This window comes from Chrysemys picta, chromosome 11, assembly GCF_011386835.1.
Source record: "Chrysemys picta bellii isolate R12L10 chromosome 11, ASM1138683v2, whole genome shotgun sequence".
NCBI lineage: Eukaryota > Metazoa > Chordata > Testudines > Emydidae > Chrysemys > Chrysemys picta.
Window position 1 is genome coordinate 44,609,171 of NC_088801.1, and position 13,850 is coordinate 44,623,020.

The following is a 13,850-nucleotide window of genomic DNA, read 5'->3' on the forward strand; positions in this document are numbered from 1 at the left end:
GATACGAGCTACAAAAGTGAAATCTTGGAAGAATGTTGCCGTTTTCATAATGTAATAAAATTAATAATAAAAAGCAACAGAGGGTCCTGTGGCACCTTTGAGACTAACAGAACCCTCTGTTGCTTTTTACAGATTCAGACTAACACGACTACCCCTCTGATACTTAAAATTAATAATGTAATGAGAAATAATAATGTAATCATAAATAGTGTGTAATAAATGTGTCATAAAAAAAAACAAATTATTTCCAAGATCACTGCTTCTATAATTTATGCTCAGGTAAGTGAGAAAACCCCTGGAAACTCATTTTTAGGAGAGGGTTCCTGAGATTTGGTATTTTCGTGAAAGGGGTTCATGGGTTGTTAAAGTTTGGGAACCACTGCTCTAGAGCTTCTCGGTGAAATGACTCAGCATGGGAAGTTTCAGTCTCAACAGTTAAAAGTTCAGCGAGTGATAAGCAACCGAGAACATTAGATAGCATTAACTAACTATGCACACTAGTGGCAGCTCTGACTAGAAATTGTTTAGTAAGACATTCTAGTCATTGTTCAAATACATACAATATTACTACATGTATACAGTTTTAGTTTACTATAATTACACCATTATGGGACTGAGATGGATTTACTATCACTTATAATGAGCTGTACTTAAAGAAAAATGGTGTGCATATACTAGGTTTTTTTTTAAAAAAATCAATATACAGTTCCCTTGCCAATTTTAATTTATTTTTTAATGAAAAAAGTGTTTAGCTCCTGAAAATTTACATACAGAGCACGCCTACTACTACAATAATCCCATTGATTTCCAATACAGTTACTCAGCAGCAAGCAGTATGCTAGGTAGTAAGCACTTTCAGGATCAGAACTTTAGCCTACATTATGGATAAGAACCAACTAAACATCGGGGGGGGGGGGGAATCAATTGGAGTGGTAGAAAAATATTCATAAGCATATTTCACTTTCTTTTTAGAACAAAAACAATTAGTCAATTTTTAGTTTACGAATAAACTAATTTCCAACATGGCTGCCATTGTGTACCTGGATTTTACTTTATTTATATTTAAATTGCACCGCCTGAAGACATGCATAAGATTTTCCAGGGACCCCACTGAAAATTAGGTTGACTGTTTGCAATGTCACAGCCAGAGCAAGTTCTGAAAGCCAAGTTATAACTATAAGATTTATATAGGAGCTGACACAACCCAACCTTGAATACAGCAAACACAAATACCGTCACGATCATATTCCTTTGAAATATTATTTTCTTAAGGTCAATGGAAACAAACAACAGCATTTGTATATTCCATCACCTATTAACCCACAAAAAACAACAAATTATCCAATTCTGAAAGGTTAAATAAAATGTTTAACACAATGCATTTAAGCTTTAAAAAAAATTGGTAAAACTGATTTGTGCATTAGAACAGTGAAGCCTGCAAACTCCATTGTCAGGGCATTGAAGGACATGAAATATTTCTGCATTTATCTTTTCTTGCACTTTAAAAAAGTTTTTATATTTTAAATCATATCATATATCATAACAAAGACACCTCTACTCAATAGCTAAGAATTTGTTTTAAAAATCCACAGCAGTATTTCATGGATGTTGTACAAATCAAAGAAATTTCACTTCAACACTATAAAAGTCTGGCCTGCCACAAACCGTTTCACATTAATAAAAGAAAAAATTGGAGTTACACCATCAGCTACTGAAGTTAGTGAGGCATAATTTTGAGCTAGTCTATGTTAAACAATGTATAACTTCAGGTCCAGTTCTGCAAACCATCCCCTGATGGAACTCCCATACAAGTCAACAGGACTACTCTCACAGGTAAGACCAGTCATGTAAAGCTTTAAAGAATTAGGCTTGATATTTGTTGGAAACTCACAAGCCTGATTTGGGTACAAAATGCTAACTCACAAGCTTTTTAAAGCCTTCCAGAAGAGCACCAAGAATCTTTAATATTTAAGCAAAACACTTTTTTAAAAAATAAATTCTTTCTACTATTAAACCAACAGTAAATCAGGATGGTCTCCCATATTATTATTCTGCATGACTGTCAACACCAATGGTGGGAATGTCAAACTTTATTTTCATAGGTGTTTCACAGTTTACACGTGGTCCGAGCAATGCTTAGTGTGAATTTTCAGATAGCTTTAAGCAAAATAAGTGCAATATATATCACAGCTAGATAGTACAACAACTAATTTTGGTAGAATACTTATGTCTACATGTATTCAACAAACAGGACCAAACCCTGAAGTCAATTAGACTACTTGCATGAATAAGATTAGCACAATTTTGTAAAAGTTGCAACTTTTTTTTTTTTTTTTAAACAAAACACAAATGTACAATTAACAAGCATGTAACTAATTAAGGAGTACAAGTAAATTATTCAATCAAGCTTTACAGGAGTGACCTGAGTGTCTCAGGTTTCTTTTCGTAATATTCATTTTTCTTCTCTTTGGTCTTGACTTTGGGGCCAGATCATTAGTCTATATATTTGAAAAGTTCTGATACTCCCATTAGCAAAAAAAAGGCATAAAGCATTTTTATTTAATTATGCTAACATCTCTTTCTCTCGCTCTGTTATAGTTGGTCCTTTAAACCATGTTGGAAACATGAGCATTCAGTTGCGGAGGGGAAAAAATCAAACACAAAATGATAAAACTAAGATTTGAGGATGACTTGCCAGTTCTGTTGGATAATTTCTGCCCCCCATCAGCAGATCCAACCAAATAAATTAATATCTGGCCAAATAAATATAGATCTGAACCTGCAGTTTTTCCACAAGCAAGTCTCCCACAGAAGTTAATAATTTTGCTATCAAACCCATAGTTAATGATAGAATCCATTGAACTCTGGCCAAAATTCAGCAAAACAATTATAGCATTTTTTTTTAACTTTAAGCATGTAAGTAATCCCACTCATTTCAATGAGACTTCATACATGCTTAAAATAAGCACAATTTAAGTGCTTCAGTGAATCTGGGCCTGTATGAATAGAACGCTTGCAAAGAAAAAAGGAACAAACTATTTTCTGCCTGAAAAGACCCACCAGTTCCAATGACTAGCCTTTTTTAATGTTGCAGTTAAATTACTCTGAAACCAGTTAAATTATAGTCGCTAGTTAGTTTACACCACAATTATCAGAAAGAAAAGTTACTGCACGTATTCTAACAATGCAATGGTGAAATACATCAGACTGAAAAAAACAAGCAGGATAATTAAAAGAAACTACCACATATCTTTTAATTTACTGTTATATGTGTTTTAAGTTGTTCTAATGAAATCAAATGAGATCACATTATAGTATAATCCAGGGCTAGTCAAAAGGGAGACCACGGGCCAAATCCAGACCACCACACACTTAAACGGACCACAAAATCTTTTTATCATCGTCATTAATGTTATTGAAGCGTGAAAAATGTTTCTCTGGAGTCTGGAGCTTGACTATACGTTGACCAAGAAATGTGGACGTTGACAAAAAATAATTGACTATTCCTGATTACTATGTAAAATATGTTTTGTAGTGGAAGATAAAAATATTTAGTGCTTTTAAGAAACACCTTTAGAGTCACTTAGTCACCTTGGAATGCTTAGCAGATAGTCTAGGGTAACACTCAACTCATCCATGTTTGTCTGTTCAAGGCATAATGGAATTGTCAGAATGAGGCCACTTCGTCTGTCCTTCCCTCCTATTAAAAAAAAAAAGGCATTACAAAGATTTAATGTCATTTTAAGTTAAAAATCAACATTTTCAGCTACATAGTCTCAAACTACGTTACTTGTGTCTAAAACTGCTATAAAGATTACAAGTGAACAAAAGTGCAGTGAGTTGTGGGTAGTCCTGTAATTAAAGAACATTTTGTGAAGCATATCTTGGACCTTAAAGCAAAGTTACATAATAGACTAAACAATGTATTTGTAATGTACCAGTAAATGACATTCTCAAAACACAGGGTTTGGTCATGATGTTACCTTAATGCAAAACACAGTTAATAATATATAACAACTTTGAACACTTACTGAAAAGATATTGAGATTTTTTTAAGACTATAAATTTACATTAAGGCCCCCAATCTAGGAAGGTATTTTAGCATATACTTGCCTTCAATAGAACCATTAATGTGCTTGAAGTTAGGCACATGCTTACATACCTTGCTGAATCAAGGCCTAAAAGGTGGAAATGTAGAGCATGTGACCAAAGATTATTTTTTAAAGGGTGTCTGAAGTTAAGCACCGAAAGCCATATTAACGGCCATATTTTCAGAATTACTAAATGTCCAAGAACCCACAATGGCCTGTGTATCTAGATCGGAACAGTAAGTACATTGTACAGCTTCTGTTAGCATACAGCAGATTTTCATCCAAATATAAAGAAACAACGAATATTTTAAGGTCAAAACACACAAGATTTAAGGCCTATTTTCATAGGCAAAGATCACCCAGAACTCTCACTGAAGTGTTGAGAGCGGAGTGCTCTGAAAATCGGGTGCTTTATGTTTTATCCATAACACTTTTTAGTATGTAGGGAAAGGAATTCATAGTCATTTCACTAGATCTCATGAAATGATGAACCTTTAGTACTGAGGAGTCAACTCTTGACTCCATCGCCCACTTTTTAAATTCTCAAACAAACACCATCATGCTTTCTCCCATGCCTTCCCCTCACATTTGGGACGAGTTCCCTGTAACTGTTCCCAACGTCATTTCTTTGTTCTCGTTCAAATCCTGTGTTTGTACAGTGCCTAGCACAATAGGGTCCTAGTCCAGAACTAGGACTCCTAGGTGGTACAATAATTCAAAGAAATACAGCAGAACCCTGTTTATCTGATCTAATTTGGACCCGGGCCAGATCAGATAATCAAAAAAAGGGATAAAGCAGAGAATGGAAAAGTACAGTGCTGTCCCGCCATCTAGTGGCCACAGGAGATATCTCCCCCTTCTGGTCGTGTGTCCATGTGTTGTCCATTTAACACAGAAAACCAGATAATGGAGGATCAGATAAATGGGGTTCTACTGTAACAACAGCAACAACAACTAAAGCAACATGCCATGTCCCCGTTTTGCCTCTCTGGTGGCACAAAAGGGTCAGAGAACAGATTCCTCTGTTGGGAAAGAACCCTGGTTGGGTGTAGAGCTAGTTCTATGCCATCCTCTCAATGTACCCCAGCATAGGGGGTATGTCAAGGATATGCTGGGGGCAGAAGGGCATGCGACCAGTGCAATGGCCCTCCTTGAGAGCAATTAACATAAGCAGGCAAAACTTAGAGCAGCCTTTTGCTCTAAATTGCAAGTGTCCAAACCCAGCCACCAGCTGCCCCCAGGATCTTGGGTTTAAGGGGAAAGGTGACAACGCCACCTTTGGTCTCCCATGGAGGTGCATGGTCCCAAACTCCAGCTCATTCAAAGACTGTCCCAGATTGTTGGTTTTTTCTGCTGCTCTTCAGAACCCTGTGCTGTGAGACTAAGAAGAATCACATCAGCTCTGCCTTACAGCTGCTTGGGGAGAGTTATGAGCAACAGAAGAGAGGCATGCTGAACTATTCACTAGCGAGATGGGCAAAACACAAAGGCAGAAGATGGGCAGAGTAGCAGACATATATCCATTACAGCAAAATAGAATGAAGGACAGGTAAAGTAACTGAAGTGTGCCCATCATACACTACAATCATAGGTGCCAGGAGGCTCAGAGCAAGTTTGGGGAAAATCAAAGGGTCTCTCATTATTAGACCTACTAGCCATAGGCTGATATGGAATATGGAGCCACCAAAACAGGGGCAGCATTTAGTCTAGGAATTGCTGCATCCTCCTCCTTCTCAGTTGCTGGGTGGGACAATAGCTCTCACCTGACTGTTGTCCCTGGACAGGTCCCTCTTTACCCGCCATCACACAGGGCCGCCCGGGGGGGGGGAGGGGGAGCAAGTGAGGCAATTTGACCCAGGCCCTGGGCCGCACAGGGGCCCCACGAGAGTTTTTGGTGGCAATTCGGTGGCGGGTCCTTCACTCGCTCCGGGACTCGCCGCCGAAGTGCCCCGAAGACCCAGAGCAGAAGGACCCCTGCCGCCGAAGACCCCAGGTCCCCTGAATCCTCTGGGCGGCCCTACCATCACATATCAGTTCTACCACTCACATTCCCATAGTATAGCATTGCAAGGTATCAGTTTGACATGCAAAGTCTAATGGATGCCCTGTTTCCAGTGCTAGTTACTGATCCACTGATGTAACATAAGCAAAGCTGCAAGGATTGAACAGAATTTTATATCTTTGCACTTGGATCTTTTCAGCAACCATCTTCCTGAGAAACTGTATTTCAGGCTGAAAACATGCTGCTTATCTAATTTTTTTATAATGAAATAAAGTACATGGAAATGAACAGATATAAACTGCAGTATGATTTACAAGTTAGCCCAATAGCTTTTTAAGCCTCCATTGTGGGCTTATATTATAATATTTTTCTATCCTTCGGCTTTTTTTCAAATGTTCCACATCTGCATTAATAAACCAGTTTCAAAGTAAACTGTAAATTTCAGTAGCTTTAAAGGTGCTCTGATTTTCTTTGCCATTGTTTACTGGGATAAAAAGATTTTTTTAATGTATAAACCTTTTTGTAAAATCCCACAGGATAGTCTAGTATAACAAGGAGTTACTTATAGACAGTAAGGGGACAGTATCCAAACTAGTTCAACCAGACCTGGAAAGCTGGATTTTGTATAATAGATGATCATCTCAGTTTTATTATTGAGGGAAATGGAGGTGGGGGGAGTAAAATTGTTTTCAGAGATCCTAAAAAGGCAAGTTTTTCTTAAGTACTTTTAAATACCTTGATTATGAAGTTAAGAAAGGCATTAACTCATCATGTTTTTGCTTCATGACAGCAGTTGATCTAAATGGAATTTGATTATGACCAATCAGTCCACAAAGCCACTTAAAGAGAGTCCTATCTGTGCAGAATTATATAGGAGATAAGCCCCACACACCACAAAATCAGAACACTAGTATCAAGTGTTGTAGCTACAAACTGGTATATACTGAGAGGGGCTCTTTTCCAAGATAAGCAGAGATGCAGGTGACATAACTTGGCCGTTTATACAATTAGTGTTGGAATTAACTGCAATAATACTTAAAAGTCTGTTGTTTTTCAAAACCATTCAAAGCCCAAAGCTGGAATTAAAGATCCAGCAATGATATCTGGAATATAAAAGACAACTGGGCATATTCCACATCCCTCACAAAGGACCAGATTCTGCACTTCTTATTCATATAATTAGCCCCTTTAGGTTCAATCAGACTTCTTGAAGCAAGAAAGGTGGTGTTGTTTTTTGCCCCTTGGAAGTCATCCATGAAGGTTATAGTAGTTTTCTCTCTTTCTAACCATGACGGCCCAAGAGAATGCTAACATAGATTGTTGATAACCAGCTATAGTGGGGCTCAGCAGTCTGAACAGTGTAAATTGTTTCCAAGGACCCTTTTTTAATTTTACCACCCTTGTTGACACCTTCTTTCCCAGGAACAGGCAAAGGAGGGAACTGAGGGGCTCTTGAGTATGGGTTGGTCCCTCGCCCAGAAACCAGTAAGCACTTGTAGGACAGTTCCTGCTAGAGTCTTCTCCATTCTGTAGCTCACTGTTTTGAGCAGCAAAAGCTGCAGATAGCTGCCTTTGCCTCTTCTCTTCCTGAACAGCAGGGGCTACTGAAAGCCCAACCAGTAACAAAGTAGGGGTATGAAATGAAAAAAAGGAAGGAAGAAAGGAAGGTGGGAACTGGATCAATATTGTTCAGAAGTTGAAGGGGCTGCCTTTACCTTTTAGCTTGAGTCTGAGTGCACTTTTATTTAAAAAAAAAAAAAAAAAAAAAAAAAAAAAAAGCAGGTTTCTCTTCTCCAGCTATATTGCTTACAAATATATTAAATTGAACAAATAAGAGCAAAATAGTATTTGTCTTAGAATCTGAAACTATTGTAATTCAAGTGCAAGTCAAAAGCCATGTTTCTCCACTGATAGATTGTCTTCAAAAAGTTCTCAAAAACATGAACAAAAACACGAAATAAGGAAAGGAGTGCTTCTTAAAATATCAAACAAAATATGGTCTTCCGCCATCAAAAACCAAACTGCACTTCTTCTAAGAGGCAGGAGGATATATCCATCTCCAATACTGCGTTTAGCTCTTTTTTTTTTTCTGCTGTCCGGACGCTTGCTCAAAGACAAGCATGGCCCATCCACAAAAGTGGCCATCAAAGAAATTGTTTTGGAGCTAAGCTCCATGAAGGCTGAATTCAAGCAGTAGTTACAGATCTTAAAAATGGATGCAGGATGGAAAAATTAGCAGACCAAATGAATGAGCAAAGTACCACTGTCACATACATAGCTGACAGGATTAAAACAAAACAAACAGAAGATGAAGGGATTTGGAGCTGAAACTCAAAGACCTACATAAAAAAAACACAAACAGCAAATGAAGAATAAAGATGTCCCTGAAGGGAGTGGAAAAAGGAACGCTGCAGTACTTGTAGAGGTTCTATTTAAATAAATTCTAGTCAGAGAAGAAAACATCTATATTCAAGCCCATTGTGCTTTCTTCCACCAGATCACATCAGGAATCTGCCCCAGAGAGACTCAATCAGCTGTCTCCATTACTATGCCAACAAGGATCAAACCATAAGAAAAACCAAGGAATAAAGGATCCTTTAATGGTCCAAGGGTACAGAATTGCAATATACTGGTCCGTCAAACTTAACCTTAAAAAGAGGCAAGATCTCTGCTGCATTTTGTCACATACCACTGAGATTTTCCTTGAAATTGTGCTTCTCACATAAACCGCATCTACTTGAGCAAAAATATTGCTTCTCTTCCCCTCAGGGCAAATATTTTTTTCCAACAACAGTTGACTGTTTTAATACAGGTAAAGATTCCCTCCACCCCTACTAACACAGAGCTAGTACCAAAGAGTTGAATACAGACTATTTCCAATGCCTTCTTTTCCTTTTGTCACTGATAATCAATCCTTCATGAGCTCAGCTGCTTGCTTATGTGATGAGGAACACCAGATCTCGTGTGACAGGGAGAGAGGATACTGAAACGGATTTTAGCAATAAAATTAATTGGCTACACTCATTATAGTACAACACTAGGAGTGATGCCCCATTTTCTGTAGAAATAACATCATTCCTTCAACTAGTCAAACTGCCACTTGACCATCATTCTCAACTAATTCACATGGAAACCGAACTGACTTGTAAAACAAAGAATGTCTCCCACTTTTCAAATAAAAAAAAAAGTCACCCAATACAGCTGAGTTTTAAAACTAACAAAACTGGTTAGTTGGATACCACCAAAGGAAATGAGGGGAAATTGCTATAAATTTCACGCTTCCACCAGACTAAGTTATTATAGCATAGTATCGTTATTTTGCATACCAAAACTGACCTTTGTCGACAAATATGCAGTGTGTAGACAAGGCCTTACAGAAAATCTTACCTCAGTTTATTCAGCATATAGTAGGAATCACTTAATATGTTGCAAATGTGTGAAAAATTGTGACTGAAAAATACATCTTTTAATTGAAATTGTCATTTTTTTAAAGCCTGCTAATGGCGTCATTCACTTCAGCAAGCAGTCAGTCACCAGGTATATTAGGAAACATGTCAAAAAGATCGCAAAAACAGTTCTCATTTTGCTTTGAATGTGTATTTTACAGTCAGAAGAACTATTTTGTAAATACTAGAACTGGTTAAAAATTTTGTTCAAACTTTTCCAAACACTATCTGCAGAAAAAATTCATTTTTTCTAAATTGGCAGTTATTCTACAAAAATAGTCTAAATATTTTGGGTTATTGGTTGTTTAGTCATTCTGCCTTTCCTCCTTTTTAATGGAAAAAAGAGGGGGGACTCAGCAATTGGAAAATTATTTTTCTTTTCAGGTTCTTGATTTTGTTTTGTTTTTAAGTGGAAAATTTTCAAATTTTCCATGAAACATATTTATCATTTTCCAACCAGCTCCAGCTAAATACCAAACAGTTGAAGTTTTACATCCTGTGTTACAAGGAGGGCTGCAGTACAAAGTTGGCAGTTGCCATGCTTCCTTTTGACTCTCTCAGGGTATATCTACACCGCAATAAAACACTTGTGGCGATGCTGACATAATAAAACCACCTTGATTAGTGGCAAAGTTAGAGTGAGGCAGTGTCAGTGTGCTTACTTATGTCGCCCTAAGTGGCCTTCAGGTGTCTCACAATGCCCATCATGACCACTCTAGTAAGCAGTTTCTACTCCGTTGCCCTGCAGCCAGCTACACAGGCATGCACCCCTCCCTCTTTAAAGCCCCAGGAATTTTGGAAATTCCACTTCCTATTTGCACAGCGTGGACAGCTCACAACACATCTTCCCAGCTGACCATGCCAGCTTTCTGCAGCAAATGTGCACCCACCCGGAGTACACCAGAGTTGCTGGATTGGTTGGGTCTGTGGGGAGAAGAGGCTGTGCAGTCGCAGCTCCAATCCAGTCATAGGAACTTTGATACATACGAGCAGAGTGCTCCTGGTATTGACAAGAAGGGGCATGAAAGGGACACACAGAAGTGCCGGGCTAAGATCAAGGAGCTGAGACAGGCGTACCAGAAGGCAAGGGAGGCCAACGGTCACTCTGGTGCAGCACTGAAAACATGCTGCTTCTACAAGGACATGTTTTGAGAAGTGCTGCAATCATCTGATCAGGCCAATAGCGAGCCTTGGAGAGACACAATAAATGAAAAACTAGAAATGGATAGCCAGGAGAGGGGAAGGAGCAGATAATAGAGGGTCAGGAGCCGATGATAAAGCTCATGGAGGACCAATCATAGATGTTCAGGTCCCTGATTGTGCTGCAGTTGGAACACATGCACGCTTGACTCCCCTGTACCCATACAGAACTGCATTCCATGCCCTCCCCAAACTCCCCACACACATTCCTTGCACATTCCCAGCCAATCACAGTACCCCTTGTACTCCAACCATAGGAACATTTTCCGTAACAGCTGGACTTACACACAGCTGTGAGATCCTCATTTCAGAGAGTGTTGCTCACTTTCATGAACCTTGTAAGAAATGTTAATATGTGTATTACTGTTTAATAAAAGTTTAGTCTTACAAAGACAATGATGTTTTATTTGTGACCTACATATTGGGGTTGCAGCAGAAATTCACACACAATGGCAATCGGCACATTTGCAGACTATAATTAATTCTCAGGCAGGAATCGTTATTCTAGGTGGCAAGTAAATAATGCCTGTCTAAATGCATTACAGAAAGACATGACTGGGGCTCATTGCCAAAATGCTGCTTCAAAGACTCCCTGATTCGAATAGCCCCCCTGTTGAGACCCTCTAATAGCCCTAGTATCTGGTTGCTCAAAATCAGCTGCCAGGTGATCCACCTCAATGCTCCACTCCTCGGGAAATGTCTCCCCCTTGGCTTCACAAATGTTATGCAGAGCACAGCAGGCTGCTATGACCATGGGACTATTTTCCTCATTGAGGTTCAGCTTGCCAAAAAGGCAGTGCCAGAGACCGTTTAAATCACCAAACACACATTCTATGGTCATTCTGGACCTGCTGCTGAAGTGCTCCTTGCTGCTGTCAATGTTTCCAATGTAAGGCTTCATGAACCCAGAAGTAAAGGGTAGGCTGGGTCTCCCAGGATTACTATGGGCATTTCCACATCCCCTATTGGAATCTTCTCATCCGGAAAGAAAGTCCCTGCATGCAGCTTTCTATACAAGTGAGTGTTCCTGAAGATGAATGCATCATGCACCTCCCTGACCACCCCACGCTGATGTCAGTGAAATGACCCTGGTGATCCACCAGCACCTGCAATACCATACAGAAGTAGCCCTTTCTGTTGGTGTATTCCATCACAACCATGGTTTGGGGCCAAAATTGAGCTATGCATGCCATCTATCACCCCGCCGCAGTTAGGGAATCCCATTGCCGCAACGCCATCCACTATTTCCCATACATTGCCCAGAGTCACAGTCCTTTGTAGCAGGAGGCAATTAATGGCCCTGCATACTTGCATCAACACAACCTCGACAATGGGCTTCCGATCTTCAAACTGATTCACGACTAACCAGTAGCAGACTGAAGTTGCCAGCTTCCAAACAGCAATTGTCACATTCTTTGTCACTACTAAGGCAGCTCTCATTTTGGTGTCCTGATGCTGCAGGGCGGGGATGAGCTCCGCATGCAGTTCAAGGAAGGTGGCTTTGTGCATACAAAAGTTGTGCAGCCACTGCTCGACATCCCATGCCTGCATCACAATCTGATCACCACCCAGTGCTTGTTTCCCTGAGTCCAATAGCGATAGTCCACCATATGCAGCTGCTCCATGAATGTCAACATCAATCTTGAATTTTTTCTTTCCATGGCACACAGTAGGGCACACAGCATGGATTCCTGTTCAGATTCACAGCTCATGAAATACTGCAGGGTCAGCCACGTTGTGTTCTTAATGCTCATCACAAGACTGGTGAGCAGTGCAGGATCTATGCTTTCAGGCAGAGATGGTAGACGCAAGTTTACAGGGGCAGTTGAAAAACAGCACACAACGTAGTCAGAAGCCCTTGGAATTGTGGGACAGAGAAAATTGCATCATGGGGCAGTAATCCCGTTCCCATGATGCATTTTGATCCATTCCCAGAACTCTTAGCGGAAGAAGGTGGTAATTTGCACAATGGGATAGCTACCCATGGTGTACTGCTCTCTCTGTTGGTGCTAGAGCACCAACTGTGGATAAGCTCCGCCAACACAAGGAGCATTGTGTGAACATGCACAAGCGACGTAATAACAGTAGTTTATAATCGTCAGCGTAACTTAAGTTGACTTAACTCTGTAGTGTAGCCATGGCCTAAGTCTCTCTCATGGAGTTTCCCTATGCCCTTCTCCCCATCACCATCACAAAGCAACCACACCATAAATTAGCTGTAAAAAGTCGCTTATATTGAATACACAAGAGAATATAAAATTTAAGATGCCCTCAACATTGCATATGCAAGTTTAGATTTGACACTTGAAATCTACTCACATCTGCAGTAAGTGTTTGATCTCTATGATGATTTTTATTGAATAATTACCTGGATTTAAACAGTACTCACAGTGTGGATTTAAAGCGCTATTTATTTGTTGACATTTTCACCAAAGATTGCAATAAATTAGATATGTTATTAAGTTTCATGACATTTCACAGCATGCTCAAACGGAGTTATTTTTACTAAGGAGATAAGATTAAAAAACCTTTATTCTACCTGCATAATCATTTTAGTACAGGTTTATCAAACAGCCAAGACTTATTCAGGTCAGACAAATATTCTGTCACTGAAAGTCTTCAAACAGTTTCTTCAACTGACTTAAATCACTCAAAAAGATGGCAAAACAAGGATTATCTAATTCCCACAAACTCCCTCCAATGAATGACACTGCTCTACAATTTCAATAAGAGGTATCGAGCAATTCTATGTATCCTTCTAAACTAGAATTATTTCAATTCACAACCAATCAATTTTAAGATATATTATAAAACTGTGTGTCATAAATTGCTTAACAATCACATCCAGATTATCAGTTAGGAAATTTCAGCAACCTTCCCTGAACATACCCCTAGCATTCAATATCATCAATACAAACAAACCAAAACATATTACACAATGGAAGTTACACCAATGTTAGGGTGGACCCAGATTATTTTTTTCGTTTTTGTCTCAGCTCCTTAGTTATATTGCGATAACGAGATTTAGCAGAAGTCATTAATTTCTCCTTCCTTTTTAAAAAATTCTCTTGCATGATTGTTCATCACCGCATCATTATTTCTATCTCAGAC

General features: G+C 39.1%; 1 protein-coding gene across 16 annotated transcripts in view; it reads right to left on the minus strand.

Moving 5' to 3' along the window:
- The window catches only part of SESTD1 (SEC14 and spectrin domain containing 1), a 127,377-nt gene that overhangs the window by 81,981 nt on the left and 31,546 nt on the right, over positions 1–13,850 (minus strand). For 14 of the 16 annotated variants that reach the window (XR_010591597.1, XM_065561910.1, XM_024114743.3 and 11 more), the window contains one exon: positions 3,592–3,700. The exons of the other annotated variants lie outside the window; for them this stretch is intronic. Coding sequence is in view for 13 of the 14 variants with exons in the window: in XM_065561910.1 (XP_065417982.1) it covers positions 3,592–3,700 (109 nt within the window). In the remaining variant the exon portion in view is untranslated. The remainder of the gene's footprint in view (positions 1–3,591; positions 3,701–13,850) is intronic. 16 annotated transcript variants of the gene reach the window in all.